General features: G+C 39.4%; 1 protein-coding gene across 3 annotated transcripts in view; it reads right to left on the bottom strand.

The window, feature by feature from the left end:
• Window positions 1–22885, bottom strand: part of LOC127448674 (vitamin D3 hydroxylase-associated protein-like) — a 53118-nt gene that overhangs the window by 8226 nt on the left and 22007 nt on the right. The window contains exons 10-15 of one of the 3 annotated variants that reach the window (XM_051711392.1): window positions 22699–22798; window positions 21401–21444; window positions 20838–20877; window positions 20632–20740; window positions 16275–16420; window positions 9459–14166 (exon numbers count right to left, since the gene is read on the bottom strand). In XM_051711392.1, coding sequence (XP_051567352.1) covers window positions 14032–14166; window positions 16275–16420; window positions 20632–20740; window positions 20838–20877; window positions 21401–21444; window positions 22699–22798 — 574 coding nt within the window. In that variant the 3' untranslated portion in view covers window positions 9459–14031. Of the gene's footprint in view, window positions 1–9458; window positions 14167–15859; window positions 15911–16274; window positions 16421–20631; window positions 20741–20837; window positions 20878–21400; window positions 21445–22698; window positions 22799–22885 lie in introns of those variants that run through there. The other 2 variants (XM_051711394.1, XM_051711393.1) reach the window with 2 other exon arrangements.

Raw genomic sequence — 22885 nt, forward strand, 5'->3', positions numbered from 1 at the left:
GTGCACATTCGTGAGGCGTGCTGTCATCGAGACTGAGTCCAACTCCAAACCGAGAAAAGAGATGCTCTGAACCGGGCAGAGCTTGCTCTTTTCCTAGTTGACCAGAATCCCCAGTCGGCTGAGGTGCCGAAGCACGCAGTCCCTGTGTGCGCACAGTAACTCTCGAGAGTGAGCTAGGATCAGCCAGTCGTCGAGATATTTGACGATGCGGATGCCCACTTCCCTTAGCGTGGCAAGGGCTGCCTCTGCAACCTTTGTGAATACGTGAGGGGACAGGGACAGGCCGAAGGGGAGGACGCCTGGCCTTCGAAGGCAAACCGCAGGAAGGGTCGTGTCGAGGTAAGACCGAGACGTGGAAGTACGTGTCCTTCAGGTCTACCGCCGCAAACCAATCTTGATGCCGGACGCTTGCTAGAATGTGCTTTTGCATCAGCATCTTGAACGGGACTCTGTGCAAAACCCGGTTCAGTACTCACAGGTCCAGGATTGGTCGCAACCCACCGCCTTTCTTTGGTCCGATGAAGTAAGGGCTGTAGAACCCTTTCTTCATCTTGGCTGGAGGGACAGGCTCTATCGCACCCTTGCGCAGAAGGTTAGCGATCTCCGCACGCAAGGTAGCAGCGTTCTCGCCCTTCACCAAGGTGAAGCGGACGCTGCTGAACCTGGGTGGGTGCCTGGTGAACTGAATCACGTAGCCGAGTTGGACGGTCCAGACCAGCCATCGTGATGGGTTGGAAAGCGTGTGCCACGCGCCCAAACTCCGGATGAGGGGGACCAAGGGAATGATAACGTTGGACGTACCAGCGGATGGGGCCTCGCAGTGGGGCGGAGCTCAAGGTGCCACATCGAGGGGATCCGAGCCCCGTGGCTGTGCTGAGTCCAGGGACATCGAAGCACTTACCTGGCTCCTGCCACCCACCATAAGATTGGCCGAAGGGGGGGAGGAGGAGTCTCGTCACCGTAGTCCACTGGACCCAGCCTCGTGTGGGCATGTTTGTGCCACAGCTTGGTGCACAGGGGTTAGGGGACCGCCGCTGGAGCGCCATACCTGCAAAGATGAGACGGTGGACGGTGGTCATGACGATGGCCGTCCACACCGGACATGTGACCCAGGGAACAAGGAAACTGCTCTTTTGCTGAATTTTTGGGTACCGCAGCCTCTTGGGCATGCGCCGCAATTAAATGAAAACGAAACAAAAGATTCTCCTCCCGGCCCTCCACCGGGGGATAGAGTGGTCTGCTTACCAGCTCCAGTGTAGCAGGTCTCCTTGCCCCTGGGTCACCCGTCAACTCTAGCCCGACACTCGCGGCAGCCCTTAAAGCATGTCCATCATTTTTGTGTCAGCCTGGAACTGGGCGACCATTCCCGAAGGAGGAAGCCCAGTCGAAGCCTCTGCGTCTGACTGGACGAGCCCGCTCTCCGATGCTGCGCTCGATAACTCATCCTCTTCCCGGGCTCTGAACGAGGGGTTGAACTTGCCCTGAGACGAGCCGGCGATCTCATCCGAGTGCGCAACCGGGGCAAGCGAGCGTGCTGGGGAATGGGAGGTCCGTGGGGCCCGGCAGAGGTGGTCCCATTGAGGTCCGTGGGACCCGGCAGAGGTGGTCCCATTGAGGTCCCCAAATCGCCCCCAGTGCTAACCAGCACGGCCTCATACCCGTAGGTAGAAGGACCGAGGCGGTGAGCCGCTGGGGTGGCTTGCTTTCTTACGAATGCAAGCCGCGACCACAACGTTGCCATGGTCATGTTTTCGCAATAAGGACATGATCCATCCACGAACGATGTCTCCGCATGGGCAGCGCCCAGACAAGTAAGACAGCGATCGTGGCCGTCAGAAGCAGAGGGATAACGACCGCAACCAGGAATAACACACAAATGGAAAGGCATCTTTAAAAAGATGCGTCTTTAAAGAGACGTTCTGTGTGTGCCACTCTTTCAGAAAGAAAATATACTCTTTTAGAATATACTCTTTTAAATGTTCTGCCGAAGTGCCCAGGGGCGTTCTCTGCAAACCACAGATGCAGAGGGGGAGAAGTCGCTGAAATGCACTGTGAGATCCAGCAGAGAGAGGTGTATGAACTCGGCGGATGAATTCAGCTCAATGAATAGAACCGCTCAGCTCCGAAAAGAAAATCTGAATGAGTGGTTGCATACCAGCTCCTTTTATACCTGTATGTCCGGGGGAGTGGCATGCAAATTCCACTCGCCAATTCTCATTGGCCTTTTAAAAAAAGATCAGAGGTGTTTGGGGCTCTCAAGAGTGACCCCTAGTATCACTACATCGACACAACATCGAGTGAGTGACAGACAGGGAACAATATTATAGGAACTGTATCTAAAATAAATGAGGGGTGATAAATAAATACTAATACAGTTGTGCTCAAAAGTTTGCGTACCCTTGGAAAATTGGTAATATATGTACCATTTTTAAAGAAAAAGAATGAGTAGGCAAAATGTATTTCTTTTATTTCTTATGGGATTCATATTCAACTGTAGGTTATAACAGAATGGCACAATCATAAAACAAAACATGGCAATAAAGAAAAAAATTAAATGACCCCTGTTCAAAAGTCTGCATACCCTTAGTTCTTAATACTGTGTATTACCCCCTTTAGCATCAATGACAGCGTGCAGTCTTTTGTAATAGTTGTCTATGAGGCCCCAAATTCTTGCAGGTGGTATAGCTGCCCATTCGTCTTGGCAAAATGCCTCCAGGTAATGCAAAGTCTTTGGTCGTCTTGCATGAACCGCACGTTTGAGATCTCCCCAGAGTGGCTCGATGATATTAAGGTCAGGAGACTGTAATGGCCACTCCAGAACCTTCACCTTTTTCTGCTGTAACCACTGGAGGGTCAACTTGGCCTTGTGCTTAGGATCATTGTCGTGTTGGAAAGTCCAAGAGCGTCCCATGCGCAGCTTTCGTGCAGAAGAATGCAAATTTTCTGCCAGTATTTTCTGATATTATGCTGCATTCATCTTGCCATCAATTTTCACAAGACTCCCCGTGCCTTTAGAGCTCACACACCCCCAAAACATCAGTGAGCCACCACCATGCTTCACAGTGGGGATGGTATTCTTTTCACTATAGGCCTTGTTTACCCCTCTCCAAACATAGCGCTTATGGTTGTGACCATAAAGCTTATTTTGGTCTCATCACTCCAAATTACAGTGTGCCAGAAGCTGTAAGGTGTGTCAAGGTGTTGTCAGGCATATTGTAACCGGGCTTTTTTGTAGCATTGGCGCAGTAAAGGCTTCTTTCTGGCAACTCAACCATGCAGCTCATTTTTGTTCAAGTATCATCATATTGTGCTCCTTGAAACAACCACATCGTCTTTTTCCAGAGCAGCCTGTATTTCTCCTGAGGTTACCTGTGGGTTTTTCTTTGTATCCCGAACAATTCTTCTGGCAGTTGTGGCTGAAATCTTTCTTGGTCTACCTGACCTTGGCTTGGTATCAAGAGATCCCTGAATTTTCCACTTATTAATAAGTGATTGAACAGCACTGACTGGTATTTTCAAGGCTTTGGATATCTTTTATATCCTTTTCCATCTTTATAAAGTTCCATTACCTTGTTACGCAGGTCTTTTGACAGTTCTTTTCTGCTCCCCATGGCTCAGTATCTAGCCTGCTCAGTGCATCCACATGAGAGCTAACAAACTCATTGACTATTTATACACAGGCACTAAGTGCAATTTAAAAAGCCACAGGTGTGGGAAATTAACCTTTAATTGCCATTTAAACCTGTGTGTGTCACCTTGTGTGTCTGTAACAAGGCCAAACATTCAAGGGTATGTAAACATTTGATCAGGGCCATTTGGGGGATTTCTGTTATCATTATGATTTAAAAAGGAGCCAAACACGGAGGTCACGTGACACCATGCGAGAAGCAGACGTGTGAGTGACTGGCTCTACGCACTTTGCTAAATTTGAATTATTTTCATGTTATTCCGGTGAGATTCGATACACCCAGTTACATATTTGCTCTTTGAGGTAAACATGGCAAAGAAGTCAAAATCCTCAGACTCTGGAGACAATAAAAGACACTTACGTGCTCAAGATGAAGACTCTGGCAGACCTGCGGACCAGGGACTCGATTTGGAAGGCTCATCGGGAGATGAAATCCAGCGTCAACTGTCCAACATCTCAGTGATGCTGACGAAGATTGTTGCTGACTTGGAGGATCTCGCTGTAATACGTAGATCGATTATGGCGATGGAAACAAAATTCTCTGAGTTGGTCACAAGAGTTGCAGACATTGAGAAATGAATCGATTATTTAGAGTAGTCGGAAAGGGAATTATCCGTTAATCCGCCCGCATCCAAAACAGATTTGGAATATGTTTTGGAAAAATTGGAAGATCTCGAAAATAGAAATCGAAGGAACAATATTCAAATTGTTGGAATTCCTGAGTATGAAGAGGGCAGAGATATAGTGAAATTCCTGGATGAGCTCTTCCCGAGTCTACTCGACATAACAGGCCATAAACTGGAAATCGAGCGAGCTCACAGAGTCCCGGCATGGAGATCTGCTGAGGGAGACAGGCCCCGATCAATTCTGGCCAAATTTCTGAGATCATCTGATTAAGTTCTCATGTTGTGCCAGGCGAGGAGCAAAGGAAAGCTTTCTTGAAGAATCACAATATTTTCTTGTTCCCAAACTTTGCAAATGCGACAAGAGAGAAACACAATCGGTTCAAAGAATGCAAGAAACTCTTACATCAACGGAAGATCGCTTTTACAATGATGTTTCCAGCCAAACTCAGAATAGAAACGAAGGATGGTCGCAGGGTATTTACCTGTCCAAAGCAAGCAATGTCTTTTATAAAAACAGTGGGTGAGTAAGCCATTTGGGGTTTTTCATGTAGCTCCAGAGTGGATTAACTCACTATATTTACTCTGGTTGTTCGAGGAAGCTTGGCGCCATTTTTGTTTCTGTTTGTGTTGGTTCCACCTAGCGGCTGGAGTTTGTTTTGTGGAATATCACTCCAAGAAACTTTTGCATGGATGGAAGATCGCTTTACACTGAAATTCCCGGCCAGATTGAGAATAGATATTAAGAAGGACTGCAAACTATCTACATGCCTACACAAAGGATGTCTTTTATAAAGTTGATGGACTGAGTAAGTCATGGTGTATTTTGTTTATGCGACCTCCGAGTGATTAATACACACTTGACCATTCGAGAAACCGGGACGCCTGTTTTGTCTTTTTGTGCTGGTTCCGCCTAGTGGCTGGAGCTTGTTTTGTGGAATAACACTCCTTCGGTACATTTATGGATGAATCTGTTCGTTCTTTGTGCTTATGCCTCCTGTTGGCTGGAGTTTATTTTTGTGGAGTATTTTTAAAGGACATTAGAATGATTGCGTCATCTGCTGCACTCATAACAGCCAGCTCTCTGAACAATTGTTTATCTGTCCGAGGAAACTGAATGGCTTTATATCAGCTGGAGTTTATTTTGTGGAGGAACACACCTTCAAGACAGTTCTGTGAATGAATCTACACTTTCTTTGTGTTTATTCTGCTTGTTGGCTGGGGTTTGTTTTACAAAGTATTTCTGTTATATAATTTTGCCTCACAAAATTTGTGCAGAAGCACCAGCCTTGAGCAATCCGATGGCAAAGTTGTAGCGGGGGTTCTCATATGCGTACATGGACCTTTTGAGTTTAGAGGGATTGACGCCGGTTGGCGCTGTTGTGCGCGAGGTTAATGCGCACGTTTTTCTTTTCTCTGCTTGTTTTGTTTGGGGGGAAGTTTGGGGTTTGATTGTTGCACTTATGGGGAACGTGGTCTGTGTAATTTTGTTTTTGACACACAATTTTTTATTTTATTATATCAATATGTCAGATGTTAATTTGAGTGGATTGTCTCTCTCCACGTGGAATGTGAATGGGTTGGGGCACCCCATAAAAAGTAGAAAAGTTATTTATTTTCTTAAGCGTAAGAAATATGATATAGTGTTTCTTCAAGAAACGCATCTTTCCCCGCAGGAAGCTGAAAAATTTGGGAAGATATGGGGTGGACATGTTTTCTTTAGTGCTGACCCAAGTATGGGGTGGACATGTTTTCTTTAGTGCTGACCCAAGTAAGAGCAGGGGGGTCATTACATTGATGAGTAAACATCTACAATTCAAATGTCTCAAACAGATTCAAAATAAATTAGGGAGAATCATTACTGTTTTAGGAGAAATTCAGGGGCAAAGGTTGATTTTGGCTAATATTTACGCACCTAATGCTGATGATCAGGGCTTTTTTATAGATCTCAAAGGGATGTTGCAAGCCACTGCCACCCCTCATGATATAATATTGGGAGGAGACTTTAATCTTTTGATGTACTCAGTCCTTGATCATAGTGAAGCAAAAGTGTGTAAGCCCACTAGAGCAACATTGACACTTCATAGGATGTGTAAAAATCTTGGTCTTGCTGATATCTGGTGACTTTTGAACCCATCTGGTAGGGACTATAAATTTTTTTCATCAGTTCATAAGATTTATTCTAGAATAGATTTTTTTTATTTTTTTAAGTCTCTCATTTCATCTGTTGTTGATTGTTCAATTGGAAACATTTTTGTCTCAGATCACACTTTAGAGATATTGCCACATACGGAGAAAAACAAATCATACAGCTGGTGCTTTAATGTATCCATTTTGCAAAATCCTGATTTCCAACAGATGTTAAAGACTGAAATCAGTGTTTATATGGAGACCAACTGGTCCTCAGTTTCCTCCGTGGGCGTAGCCTGGGAGCTACTTAAGGCAGTTCTTAGGGGTTGGATCATACAGTATGCCTCATTCACCAAAAAATCCAAAGCACGAGAACTTGGAAGAGTTGGAAGAGAATATTAAAAGTGCAGAGCTGAAGCGCCGAATGTCGTCTAATGGCCTCAGAGAATTGACTCGATTGAAATACAGATATAATGATATTTGGTCGCGGAAAGTGGAGTTTTGGTTATTCAGGGCTTTTGGCTAGATATATAAAACAGAGAAAGTCTTTTTCTACCATTCCCTCAGTGGCATCTGCTGGTGGTAAAATATTTACCTCAGCCATCGATATTAATAATGCTTTTAAAGAATTGTATCTTGATCTCTATAGTTCCATGTCTTTGTCTACTGATGAGGATATTAGAGACTTTGTGGAACCATTAAAACTCCCTAAACTGATGACGGAGCAAAAAAATTCTCTTGATTCTGAAACTCGGAGGAGCTTGATGAGGTAATTAAGGCCTTGCCTACAGGCAAAGCTCCGGGGCCAGACGGTTTTGCCACTGAATTTTTTAGATCTTATGCTACAGAACTGGCTCCACTTTTGTTAGAAGTTTATACAGAATCATTAAAGAACGATTCTTAAAAAGGACAAAGATCCAAGCGAGTGTAAAAGTTACCGTCCAATTTCCCTGATCCAGCTAGATGTAAAAATTTTGTCAAAAATTTTGGCTAACCGATTAAGTAAAGTTATAACATCTCTTATACATATAGATCAGGTAAGGTTTATTCGGGGCCGCAGCTCTTCTGACAACATTAGGCGTTTCATCAATATCATGTGGTCAGTAGCGAATGATCAGACTCCGGTCGCTGACATCTCACTTGACGCCGAAAAGGCATTTGATATGGTAGAATGGGATTATCTTTTTAAGATTTTGGAAATGTATGGGTTCTGGAATACTTTTATTGGATGGACTAAGTTACTTTATAGACACCCGGTAGCAGCGGTACAAACATATTGACTAATTTTAGATTATTTTACTCTGAATAGGGGCACTCGGCAGGGTTGCCCTCTTTCCCCATTATTGTTCTGTCTTGACCTGGTACCATTAGCAGCCGCGATAAGAAGGGAAAATGATTTTCCAGGGGTGGTGGCGGAAGGTATGGCGCATAAACTTTTGCTTTACGCAGATTATATTTTATTATTCATCTCTGACCCCTCTAGGTCTATGCCTTGCCTCCACAGAATTATTCATTCCTTTTCTAAGTTTTCAAAATCAGATTTTTTCTGCCTGTGTGAACAAAGCCTTAGATGTCAACATGAACGCAAGGTAAAAGAAAATTCGGCCCAGACTAGGGCCTACATAAATAAGGTTTTACATGCAACAAGGAAGCAAGGCGTCACCATAGTTACTTTTTTCCTACACAATGAAAACCTCATGGACAGAACGGTTTCCTCTCAGGGGCCGTTTACATGACAACGTTTTCAACTAAAAACGGAAAACTTTTTATGCGTTTGGCTGTTCATTTACACGACAACGGCGTTTTGGGGCCTGAAAACGCAAACTTTTGAAAACGGGTTTCAAAGTGCAAGTTTTTGAAAACGATGCAGTTATCGTCTCCGTGTAAACATACAAAAATGCGAATTTGTGAAAGCGATGACGTCATGTGCACCCGTATTACGTGTTCAGTCTATAGGCATGCGTGCCAGTACTTCAAAACAATGCACGAGACTACGACAATGGCGGACTACAGGACTGTGTTTGTGCTGCACAAGATTTTGTCCAGACAAAATTGCTCGATGCTTTCGCCATTTTCTTTGTTTGTATTCACCACTCTGTGGAAGAATGCTTATGTGCACAGGTGCGTAGTGTTTCTTTACAAAGTGACATCGCCAACTACTGGCCAGGCATGCATAATACAGCGCTTTTAGTTATTTTCACGGATCCGTGTGAACGGGGATCTTTTTGACAACATTGTCATCTGTACGCGAAACTTTTCAAAAACGCAAAGGAAAAACTTTTCCGTTTTTAGTACATCGTTGTCGTGTAAACCTACCCTCGTTCAGGACAATCCCATCACAGACTTGACATTCTTTGGATATTATAGTGTTTAAATGCAGTATGTTTTATCATACTCAGAAATACATTATTTTAGTTACTTTGCATCGCAAGTGCAACGCTCTCTCAGTTGAACTACTGTGTAATTTGTCTGCACATGAACAAGCTTGTGAATGTAGTTGGTTATCTAATGCAAATGTTAAAATGTATCGTGTCACGTCATGTGCTATAGTAAAAGTGTTTAGATGTCATAAGGTAGCATTGTGTGAGGAACAGGATGAAAAGTGTTTATGAATTTATAATCTGCCATTTTACTCGTAATTTGTGTGAAAGTTAATAACAGTCATTGTTGTTTTAGCGCCTCTAGTGTTCAGTACAGCAAACTGCCACGATACATACAACAAGCCACGTAAAAATCATTTCGCAAAAATTTAGGAATAGTAACGTGTTTGTATGAGACCTACTGTTCTAGTGATAATTAACCCATTTTTTGTCCTTCGGGTCATTTTTGACCCGTATTGAAAACCATTCAATATGTATAAATTCTTGATTAGTGTACAACAGCACTAAAGACCCCTCTTAATAAAATATGTTATACTGTGGTCCCAAAGTGTATAATGATAGGGTGGAAAATGAGATATAATGAATATTAATGGAGTAACATAATTGTAAATATAAAGAAAAAAAACCTGGCAAACATTGGCCAAGGATGTCTCAATTTACATTTATTTCAATCACTTTAAGCATTTTGTAATATCTTAACTATATTACATTAATTTCTCATTTAATCTGCAAGTATAAAATAGTAACAGTGTATGTTTTAGTTACAATTTTAGTACATGCCTATTTCACAAATTAATCTCTATTGTCTTTTCCAGCAGTCAAAATGAGCCCACTTCGCACATCCATTGTAACAAATCCATTCCTTCCCACTAATGTAAAACACAATTTGTTGCAATGTTACAAGGGTTTAGGAAGGTGCTGTAATAGTTATTTCTGGCATCTAATGTTTTAGGAGAAAATAACATCCAATAGTTTTTGTTTTTTTAACCCCTTGGGGGGTATTAGCCCCATTGTACCCAGTCATGTTAGTAAACTTATTTACTAATAAATTACCTGTTCAACACTGTAAAAAAAATAAAAAAAATAAAAATAAAATACTCTGTCTGTGTGGGTTTGGGTGTGTGGACGTGCATGTGAGCACAAACCCTGTTTGAGAGGAAAGTATGCAATTTGTGGGAAAGATGCGTTACTCAGGGGAGCAGGTGGGGGAGCTAGAGAACAGTGTGGGGCTAGGGGATACATTTGAGAAAATGTCAAATAATTTTAGGTCATTAGGATTCATAGATGAACAAAAAACTATTTAAAGCTGTATCACACCCAGAAAGTCAGAAGCTGAAAGGTCACAACTGGTTCTTCACATGAGTCAAAATTGACCCGTTAAGACAATGGAAGGAATAATTTGTTTTAAATTGTTATTTCTCTTAAACTATTATCTACAAAAAAATTATTTTATTTTTTATTTTGTTTGTTTTGATGGTCTTGACAAAGTCACAACATTTGGTTCCAGTATCAAAAACCATGTTGTATTTATAATGTATTCTTTACCTGTCCCGGGTCAAAAATGACCCAAAAACAGGAGGATTAAATGTGAGATGTTGAATTTCTGCTGTCACAGTTTTATACAACATGTTGTGAGCAGTTTTTTTGGTTGGGTGCATTGCCTATGTGTGTGTGTGTTGTTAAGCTGTTAAGGTCCTCTTGAGCTCTTTGATGTCTATCAGGGTTGCTCACCGTCATAGGGATTTGGTGAGTTGACAGCTGCTTGAATATGTGGCGTTATTGCGATGGCAGTGTGTTAAAGAATGCTGGGAACAGGATTAGGATCATATTCTGGCACTGGCTGTCAGTTCATCAATGGGCTCAGGTTCCACAGTGACAGCTCTCCTTTGCGGCACAGCTAAGACCTTTAGAGGAACCATAAAGGAGTGTGAAAAAAGGGCTGTTTGAATGGCATGGTATGAGTTTGTTTTAACCTTGCGGGATGAGCGTAAAATGGGGAAGTATTAAAGGGGACAGTCTGACTTTTAACATAAAGGAGGCATTGAGATTTTGCAAGACGAAGCATAAAAACATGTATTTATAAAATTTATAGACAACTTCAAAATCAAAATTGGAGTTTAGAGGCTTTTAGTGTCTATTAGTTTTGAGGTCTTCTCAGCCCAATCGCATGAACATTACGTGACAGTGGCAACATTTTTGCAAACCGAAATAACATGCCTTTTACACGTTTTGCTGCAGTTTAGCAGTGAAATGTCCAGCTGGGGGCGCCAAAAGTGAGTGAAATAAGTCTCGTAATCAGACGAGGGGCGCTATTTTAAAGGTGCACTCAGTATTTTTTTCCCCATTAAAAGTTTTACTCCTAAAGAAATTAATTGTAATTTTGAAAAATATATATAAAATCATGACCACTCACAAGAGATGAGGGCTCTAGTCATATCAGTAACATTATAAAAGCCATTTTATTCTACATGGGGCAGGGGTGCCCTCATTGGGGCTGACATTTTAGAATCACAAGACCAGCTGAATACAACTCGCCTAATCTCAGTAACCGGACACTTTTTTGAATTGGACACTTTCACTCTTGGATTAAATTAATCATAGCTGATTGTGAATAGTGAATTTCTACAATGGCATCTGTAACTGAGACTATTGATTTTGAATGATGCTACATCCACGCCACTAAGTGTCACTGTAAGTCCAAGATGGCACAAACAAAAGGTTACTGAGTGCACCTTTAAAAGCGCTAGCGTTAAGCGCAGTGCTATGCCATAAGTCATATGCGCAAGGCCAGTGGGCATGGCTATGAAGTTTTGGTATTTTTGTTAGGCACAAGTGGGTTTGGTGAAATAGCGCACACAAGGCACTGATGGGCTGGGTCAAGTGCAATTTAATTCAGAGGTTCTTCTCCGGTTAGTGCACCATCTGCGTCCTATTATATAGTCCATTCCTTCAAGCACCAGAGATATAGACAAAAAGCACATTCATAAGAAGTTGGTAGTGTAAATGGACTGTATGCAATGAATTACAATAATAGAATATAATACACTGACATACTCCTTTTAAAAGGATTAGAAAATGTTATTCTCGTCAGGATTTGGATGCACACTCCATTATATTACAGAGAATGTAAGTATTATTAATTATTTTAATCTATGGACACACAAATCGTGGCTAGTATTAACAGTGATTGTTTCGGCTCGCACTTCACTTCTACCGGTTGATTTTGAACAATTAAATGAATTTATTGAAACATGAAAAAATTAAACCAAAATAGATTTCTAAATTTAAATTACACTTCAAACGAAACAGAAGTATATTCAAAATAATGAAATGGTCAAAAAAATATATCATCATATACCAAATCCGAACATTTTATCCTCTCCAACTTAAACATAATAGTAATAATTAAAAAATAAACCATGACCTTTAGATAGTTTAACACAAATCTCACCAATTTTAGTTTCATAAGACGGCTACAACTCTGATCATCAGGGACATAATTTAATGTTCCACTATATTTACCGAATATCGACTATCCTTGCACATCAATATCAGCGATATTGGCCTTTGCAGTACATGACAGCGGATCAAAAAGAAAACAAGGTGTTGCCCATCTGTGTTTTTGCTGCTGTGTCTTTATGATGTAAATGCTCCTTGTGTGCCTTGCTGCACTTTTACTTGCGAGCTGCGGGTTTGCTGTCAGGTCCAGTGAAGTTTGTGCTGCCGCATCCTTCAAAAACAGCCACGAGTGACATGAAACTTTAAACACATCAAAGGAATACTCTCAGCGCTAAGACAAGAGGAGAAACCACTCAGCAGAAATTCATTCCTCACATCCGAGATTTAAACCTGATTTCCCATAATTCCACTCTAGAGAATCCTCACATGAAAACTCTGCAAAGCTGCACACCTTCCATCTGACCCCGTCCGACAGCTCACTCTGCAAAACAATAGTTTCACAATACCGCTGGACTTTTATTGTTGCTGTGGAGTTATATAATTCCAGGAATTACTGACAAGCAAGGATATGCTAAATCCTCCTCTGCTCTTCCTGAAAGTGGATGAGACAGACTCAGCGTGCAGCAGCTCTCTTTTCCGCCTCTGACTTGGTCTGTAATCCTGATACGCGCTGACTGCATTTTTACTGTATGTGTTTAAGCACATTTGCACAGTATTTATCTTCCCAATGTAAACCAATTTGGCTATAAGGACCTCGGGGCAAGCTTGTCAAGGAAGGAGAGAAAGGAAAACTCAAACGTAGCAGAAGCGAGGTGGGGGTTTGTGACGTTTTGGGGGGTCTTGAGCAAAAAGAGACACAGAAAGAAAAGAATCAAAGCAGCAGAATGGTGCAGGAGAAAAGAGAATCTTGTCCAGCGGCTATACTTCCTGTTTGTGGAATGAGAGCATGAAAGCCGCCAAAACTTGACTGTTGAATCGCAGAAATCTTGAAAAATCATCGTTATCCACTTATCCAGCTGTACATGCATCATCAGACATACTTGTTGAGTTCCAGTGAGGGTTGTGTTTGAGAGACAACAGTATGTCAGTTTATCAACCTGTACCTGTTATTGCAAAATTTGGTTATTACATGTCAACATAACCAAAAAAAACAAAAAAATGTACTAATCCATTATGTGGATTATTTTTTTATTTTTTTTTAGAGTGGACAAAAATGGCAATTTTCACCTATGGGTTTGGAGCAAAACGACAGGTAATTAATAAAAAATAACTTAGAAAGGTGGCAGCATCATTTTATTTTCACACAGACAAAAGTAGGTCTATTACTAAAATCAGTTGAATTCAGCATCCCTTTTTGGATTATATGCCAATAAATCCAAAAATCCAAGGGGCAAATATTGCACCTTAATGCAGGAGTTAATTTCTGACACTGGTTAATATTTTTCACTTGCTCCCAAACACGGTTATAATGAACCCCGTAACGGGGCAATTATAACGTTTTGACTTCTTACATTACATTCTAAATTATGATCAATGTAAAGATGTCATAATAATATTACTGTAGGCACACACACATGTTTCTTATATCAAAAGATGGCAGTTATATATCTAGTCTTCTAACAATCCCAAAGGAGCAACTCATCAGTTTATAACTGGTTTGGGATTAAACCAGCAAGCGTAGTATTTGCAGCCCAAATGCTTAATCAATACACAAACGAATGGCATATTAGATCTCGTATGTGTTCCGTCATTAATGTGGCCTGGAGAGTTTGTTCTTGGCTGTGAGTTGTTCAACTTCTCTCATAAAGCGCAGACACATTTCATCCTGCCACGGCAAAGACACACACTGCACGGCCACAGGCAGATCTACGCCACCCTGCACTGCCTGAAAACACACACACGCAGTCTGAACAGTCTTATATACTGCACTCCAATTCTTTAGGTTAAAAGACTAGTCGGGAAAACCGGGGCTAGTTGTCACACTATCTCAAGGTGAGTAAAAAGTCAAATTACATAAATGCTTGTTTGCTCTAGCTGTGCTTTTGTATGTTAGTTTCAAACACCTAGTTAAAAATCTTAAATTAGAATATTGTTTTTATTGTGAATTCTATCCTCCAATCAAAAATTATAATATCATAATATTTTCATAATAGCTATTGGTTAAACAAGTGAACACAAGAAAAAAACACACTGAGACACATTAAAGCAAGTGTAAACTATATAAAGAGGACAATGTTATTTTTCATATATGTCAGGTCGGGGCAGGTTGTCACATGCATTTTAAGTGTTATTAATTTATTCATTTCAATATTTGTAGGTCAAAACAATGGTCAGATATTTTTGTGCATTTCAGTACCTTTTACTATTTTCATGAATTGTTTTGAGTTTCATAATTGTTTTACCACTACTGGATGTTTGTTCAACTTTGGGCACTTTTAGCGCTATAGACTTCTAGAAAGTAAAGTCTCATTAAAACATTTTTAACGCTCTCTCTCTAGTTTATTTACTTTCTGACAATGTCCAACAGTGTATGTACATGCATCACCAGAGATTTATGTCATTTTCTCTCAAATTCTGTATTGTGTTTAATAGTATTCTGTGCTGGAAATGACGCTGATGGAAATGATATTTTTAAAGTTTTTGAAATAAAATGGCTCACTCTTTTGTCTTACCAAGACTAATTTCATAGCTAAAATTAAATGTTTCTTAAGTACACACAGTTAAATAATACTTTCACACTTTTTGCTTAATTAGGCAAAATTCAAGTTTGATTTGAAATAATGCCCAATAAAAAATTTTCTGCTCACAAGTGATATTTCCCTTGATTTTTCTTTGCTTTCTTTGAACATCCCTTATTTCACCTGAAGCATGCTCTTCACTGACACTTTTGTCCACTTGGTTAACAAATACACTAACTTAGAAAAAACTTTATTAGGGGCAAAATTGTTGTGGCAGAAATGACGCCACGGCTATGGGACAGTCATAATCTTTGAACAACTGGGTTGCACTTTATTTTACAGTATGTGTACTTTTAGTATACTTTGTGTACTTACCCAAGAAAGTACTGAGTAATATCTGGTAACCACATGTACTAATTATGGGTTAAGGTTAGGGTTAGGTTTAGTTAGTACCTAGTAGTTACTATACAGTAGTTGTTGTAATATATAGTATGTAAATGTAGAACAGTACTGTAAAATATAGTGCTACCAACAATTGATAAAAATTATTTTCACACAACATATTTAAATGGTACATGTTTATTTGCCTATTTTTTAGATTATCAGTTTTAAACATAATACTTTTTATAATGGATTTTCATAGTTTAATATTGAAAGCCTGGGTCTGCGACAAGGCTAAAACAATAAAATCTATACATAAAAGGCATTAGAAAAAAAGTACCAAAAATAAATGATGAAAGCCTGGTATAAAGTCTCTACGTCAGTTTTGATGAGACAAAAAAAGTTTAAATCTGTTATTTTTAATAAAAAATCATCCCAAGGGACATATTACCCGAATTTGAAGAAACACTCTTAAATTGTACTTAAAAGTTTAAGGACAGGTTCCATTATGACAACTTACCCCATAGTGTGACAGCTTTCCCCCCTATTTGGTCACAAATGGTCAATGCACTGTTATTTTGGGGGCAATAACGGTGAAAATGTTCATTAGATTTACTGTAGTCAAGACTTTTAAGGTATGTTCCTATACAGAAATTGAATTTTAAAAATAAACCTACACCCTGAGAAATATTTACTGGTGTGAAAAGCGTGACAACTCCCCTACCCTTTATCAAACATATTATGAAACATAAATGTCAGTCCTCCAACTGCTACATGAATCCCTCTTCGTAACTGTGAATATGCTGCCTCCTTGTGGCACCCTTATGCATGCAACTCATATTTTATTGTAAAGGATGTCAAAACAGACAAGAGATAAAATACTACATGCCTTTAATGTAACATCAGCGATATGCCCTGCATGGTTTAAACCTACCTTAACAAAAAGTTTGTCCCACACATCAACAAAGTTGCCCTTGTACTGACAGAGTTGTGCTTCATCCTCTTCCGTTACCGTGGAGACGGGCACGACCCCTGCAGGGAAGTTCAGCAGGTTGTATAGGGCCGTATAACTGAGAGCACCTTTAGCAGCGGAGGAGAGAAAGAGAGATGAGAGGTTCATTAAATACCAAATTAATGATTTAAAGGGGATAGTTCAGCCTGACATGAAATTTCAGTCATCATTTACTCACCCACTTGTCGTTCCAAACCTGTATGACTTTCTATATTCCATGCTCAATCTACAAAAATGATAAAAAGCGCAATTAAAGTAGTCCATATGTTTTGTGCGTTAGATTCTGAAGAGTTCTGAAACCATACAATAGCTTTGTGTGAGGAAAAATACCATTATTCACTGATAATCTTCCTACATTTTGGTCTGTTCGTTGCACAAAGCTAACGTATGGCTTCAAAAGACTTTGAAGACAGCACACGAGTTTAATGGACTACTTTATCTGTGCCTCTACAGTGCATTTGTATCATTTTGCAGCTTAACATCCATAGGCAACTACATTTATTTGTATGGAAAAGAGGAAGAAATAGAATTTTCAACATGAGGGTGAGTAAATAATACTGTCTGCAAAACAAAAGTAAAATATCTGCACCTAACGGATTTGTCTGAATAAGTTTGCAATGCAAAAGGCATTCAGAGATAAGTGTTATTGTGAGTGACAACAGTTCTATGACTGGATTGGTCAGGCTTTGATAGTTTACTGCATCTAGGTGACAGTTGACAGCTGCCCTCACTATTATGTAAGTGTTGTTGACATGACAAAATCCCTGCTGCCACAAAGCAGACAGTTAATCAGTAATAAGCAGCTGCTGGGATGATTTCAGAACACTTCAAGTGAAAGAAGTGCAAGTGGTTGTTCATATGATAATGTGTAGTTATCAGCATATTGCTGTGCATGTAAAGTGAGCCCGTTTTTGTCTCCGTTGAAGTAAATCAGTTAAAGCAGAGGTCAGCAACCTATTAGAAATTAAGTGCCATTTTTAATCACTTTCTTTTAATTCAGATGGGCACACAAAAATGGCAATAGCTGACTGAAATTACCAGTTCCAATTGACCCTTTTCGCAGACTGTGATGACATGTTTCCGTCTTATTTAGCAGTGTAAATCTAGCAAACTTTTTATATTTACAATTTTTTAATAAATATAAATTTACTACATTATACTTTGCATTATATAACCCTGGAATTAGTAAAAAAAAAAATAAAAAAATAAAAAAAAAGAGTAATCACTGATGTGATGAGGCTTCTAATGCAACTGCTGAGAGAGTGACAGTAAACTTAACACTTTTCTCCCTTCTGATTGTCGTAAACAATCACTCTCTATTTTTTAAATTCATTTGGATAGTTGTGGAAACGTAATATTGGCGTTTTTCTTTTGATGTTGGAGCAAATTATATTTGCCGTAGTCTCCCATTCACTGTTATCACAGTTTAACCTGCAATCGTTTACTTCCGCGTTCCAAAACCCGCAAGTGTGTAAAGGGTCCATCCGATTGGCTGGATTTACACAACTTCCACAACTAAGGCTACATCTGAAAACAGTGTTTTTGTTTCTGAAACGCTCTCCGTCTACACTGCCGTTTTCAAGCATTTTCCAAAAGTTGCTTGTCCACGCTAAAATGTATGAAAATACTTAAATCCTCTTACTGTGCATGCGAAAAATCACCGTTGCATGTACAGTCTGAAACACAATTGTTCTCGTGTTCCGTCGCCTGACACCAATTCTGTATAAACTTTGCGTCGCCTTTGAAGAAATGCAATGTGAATATTGTACAAAGTGACATTTATCTTTAACAACGCTGTCAAAGTGAATATCAGGCACTACAGCACCGCTATAAAACGGGCTGCCATCCATCTTGATTGTTTTGGTTGAATGGATCACATGACTGTGTCACATGACAACAAATACTTCTTTGTTTTCTGATATCTCAGTTTTCTCAGACCACACTAAAATTACACACTACTATGTGAAGACAGCATTTTTAAATGTATCCACTTGGGAGAGCGTTTTCAAAAGGCTCAGTTTTCGCTGACAAAAACGCCATCTCAGTTTGGACGAAAGACCAAAACGTAGAGAAAAAGACGCATTTTCAAACATAAACATATTAGTGTGGATGTGGCCTGAGGGCACAAAGGTTTTAAAAAAAAACAAAATTTATCCCCAATTTGGAATGCCCAATTCCCAATGTGCTCTAAGTTCTCGTGGTGGCGTAGTGACTCGCCTCAATCCGGGTGGTGGAGGACGAATCTCAGTTGCCTCCACGTCTAAGACCGTCAATCCGCGCATCTTATCACGTGGCTTGTTGAGCGCATTACCACGGAGACATAGCGCGTGTGGAGGCTTCACGCTAATTCACGTGCGGCATCCATGCACATCTCACCACGCGCCCCACCAGCGAACCACATTATAGCGACCACGAGGAGGTTACCCCATGTAACTCTATCCTCCCGGACCGGGCCAATTTGGTTTGTTAGGAGACCTGGCTGGAGTCACTCAGCACACCCTGGATTCAACCTCGCGACTCCAGGGGTGGTAATCAGCATCTTTACTCGCCAAGCTACCCAGGCCCCCCCCACACGCAGGGTTTTTTATCAGTCCACCAGGAAACAAAGGCATGTTTTAAAAGTACCAGGTTGATACAACAAGTACTTTTGAGGATGAAATAATCACTGGATTTGATCACTGGATGAGTTTTCCAGGTTAGATGTATCAAAATCTTTATAAAGAAATTCTGTTTTTCTTTCATGCACTTAATAGCTAGGGTTAAACAAATTTGGACAAAAAAAAATCTAATTGCGATAATTTTGAAAAATATAGCGACTGTATTTTACCAAAATTAAACCATGTTTTGACCATTCTCTACTGCCGACCAAAAATACTGTTCTAGAAAAAATATTCACACATGACTTGAAGCACAGAGTAAACATCACAATCACATTGAATCTGTCAGCTCTGTACATTTATTTTATTTTTTTGTCCAATTTGTGAAAGGGTCAACATACTTTTCATTATTATTTTATGAAAATAAAAAAAAAATTGAAACCCAGTCAACTTGAATATTATATTATTGTAATATTATTATTATTATTATTATTAAATAGTAATTTATTTTTTTAATAATTTCTTAATTTTCTTGTGGCATTGCTATGCAGTCCGGTTGAACCCTCAAGCCTTTATTTTGGAGGCCAACTAAAGGAACTGATGTTTCTGTTGTTTAAAGATAAGTTGACAACAGACTTTTAATGCAATAAAATGCTCTCATCTCACTTTCGGTCCACAAAAACCCAGTGTCATGGGGTTATTTTAGATTTGTATAGTAAATTGTAGCGCCCAAACATATTTGAAATTATGTAAATGTCAATTAAAGTAAATCTTGGGCACTTTAAATATAATGCGCTCAGCGCACATAAGCACACAAACTCATAGCACATCTGTCATTCAAGGCACCAGATAAATGGAATTTGCGTTTATCAAGTACAGAACCGCTCTGAAAACTCATTTGTGAAACACTGACCCCGTTTGCATTTATTTAAGAAAGCACTACACACTACAGACAAAACAGCAGCGCACAAAAGCACAGCACAGCAGGCAGAATATTTATTTATTTAATTAAATCAGAGCCCTCGCGGTTCGATAATCACACTGGGTCACACAGCAGTTTCGATTTTATTTTGATTAATTGTTAAGGCCTACTTTCTAGCAAGTAAACTGTATATTCTGCATTGTTCTCTTAGTTTATGTCAGTGAAATAGTTGGCACTTATTTTTTTATTGTACATGGAGTCTCTACACATTAAAATGTTTTATTTTGCACCATCTAGCTGAACCGTGCAGCACTTTTCTAGTGGATTGTGCATTTAAATTGTTATTGCTGCACAGTTGCACTATCCAAAATTGTGAAACCAGGCTGAGTGAATAGAAAGGATTGAATAGGACTGACACAGCAGATCCTAGTATTATAACTCTCATTATTAGAGAAATGTAAACATTTTCATTATTTATGTTTGTTAGAACGCGTTTTACCTTTGTGTTGAACAGTCGCACTAATAACACACTAGCAGGTAATTTTAGGTAATGTTTGAGCATGATTAATACATTGCAACATTGGCACAAACTTTATTTGATTTATTTGATAACCAAATGCGATGCGATAAATTCCAACGAAAAGCAATTTGTCTGTCCAGACTGTACGTAATCGTGTTGCGAATCGCAATACATTCATCAAAAGATTTAACGATCAAGTATTATGTAAACTTAGGTTAAATTTAAGGCAAGATACAGTACTGGAGAGTTTGCCGCAGTATGAGAAATTGTAGGCTGGTCCAAACATCGGGCAAAGCACAACGTCCACATTCAATCTTCTCCATTCTGCCAGCACCTCATGAATATATTCCTACAAATTTAAAACAAGACAATCAATCATTATTTATATTTCCCTCCATTCCCAACATATATGTAATCATAGGAACCACATACTAAAATTAGCCTACCTCAATTTTTGTATGTTGCTTCCATAATTCTGGTATGGACCTTAAAAAAATAATTTAAAAAAAAATATATATATAAGCCATTAAAGGAATTGTTCACCCAAAATATGAAAATTATATATTTTTTTTCATCTTCATGTTGGAACACAAACGTGGAACACAAAATAAGATGTTAGGCACAAATTTTACACTATTCCATACAACAACTGTTCATAGTGTCGCAAAAAAAGCACCAGAATAGCACCAAAACTGTTGTCGATACTACTTGTGCGCAATATTCCAAGTCTTCTGAAGACATATGGTAGCTTAGAGTTACAAACAGACCAAAGTTTAAGCTGTTAACCTCTGCTGGAGCTCTCAAAACTAATTTGTGCTTTTTTCAATTAAAAAAAAATTACCTTTAAAAGTGTTGGGTCAGATTTTACATTATTAGCTGGGTTTCCATCCACTTATTTTTATGCAAATTATAACATTTTCTTTTTAGGGTGAACTGTTCCTTTAATTACCAATATAATTTAACAGGACATCATGCAAAATAGTGGAAAAAGTGCATCTACGTGGCTTACCCTACTCCACAAATTGCATCCATGCACACAGACATCCGTGGATACTGCAAACAGGGTACAACACAAACATGAACTTTAATACTACCAAAATATAAGGTTTCACACTTTATTGTTCATATTGGGTCGTCCTTAACCCTGGGTAAACTAAATCCTAAATCCAAATCTTGTTTCATGTTTTACACTGTTCATACTTAATCCTGGGTTAGGAATTCATCCTGGGTAATCATGTTTCTCACCGTACATTTGTAAATCCTGGGTTAACGTTCTTATTTGCATATTTGCAAGATTAATAACAATGATCGGACAAAAAGAGTTTGCAACCTGCATTAATAACTGCTTATCGATGGAACTGCATATCCATGGAAATGTCTTGTTTTTCTTCTTTTGAAACATAGCTGTGTAATACCAGTGTTAAGTGCATTGAATATCATAGTGAACACATAAGACCTACATATGCATTCAAGTGATGCAAACTCTGCAAACTAAATGTTAAAAAAGTCAGTTCACATGATCGCAGACATCTTAAAAGAAAATACTTTCATCATTTAGTCACCCTCATGCCATCCCAGATGTGTATGACTTTCTTTCTTCTGGAGAACACAAATTAAGATTTTTAGAAGAATATTTCAGCTCTGTAGGTCTATACAATGCAAGTGAATAGTGGCCAGAACTTTGAAGCTCAGAAAAGAACAGAAAGGCAGCATAACAGTACAACTCCAGTGGTTTAATCCATGTCTGCAGAAGCGATGTGAAGGGTGAGAAACAATTCAATACTTAAGCTCTTTTTTGGTAGAAATTCTTCTCCCTGCCCAATAGGTGGCAATATGCATGAAGAATGCGAATCGCCAAAAACAAAAGTAGAAGAATGTGAAAGTGGATATTTATGGTAAAAAAGGACTTAAATATTGATCTGTTTCTCACCCACACCTATCCTAATCACTTCTGAAGACATGAATTAAACCACTGGAGTCATATGGATTACTTTTATGTTGCCTTTATGTGTTTTTTGGAGCTTCAAAGTTTTGGTCACCATTCACTTGCATTGTATGGACCTACAGAGCTGAAATATTCTTCTAAAATTCTGTTTGTGTTCTGCAGAAGAAAGTCATACATATCTGGGATGGTATGAGGGGTAGTAAATGATGAGAGAATTTTCGTTTTGGGGTGAACTATTCCTTTAACTGAGGAATACCTGGAGTGTCAGATTCAAAAATCCATTGCACACAGAAATGAAGAACTAGATGCAGGGTAATTTTTGACCCACATATGCCTTCTGGAGGTAAATAAATGGAACTCACAAAAGGCTTGAGAAAAACAGAAAGAATCTTCTTTACGAAACCCGGAAGACGGTACAGGACAACCTGAGGATGGAGGCATGGGTCAATGGGTCCTCCCTCCCTTAAAGTACAAACATACAGTGGTGTCAAAAAGTCTGAGATCCAAAATCGAGTTTATATACATAAAAAATAAATAGAAAGTTTTAGG

This window comes from Myxocyprinus asiaticus, chromosome 12, assembly GCF_019703515.2.
Source record: "Myxocyprinus asiaticus isolate MX2 ecotype Aquarium Trade chromosome 12, UBuf_Myxa_2, whole genome shotgun sequence".
Taxonomy (NCBI): Eukaryota; Metazoa; Chordata; class Actinopteri; order Cypriniformes; family Catostomidae; genus Myxocyprinus; species Myxocyprinus asiaticus.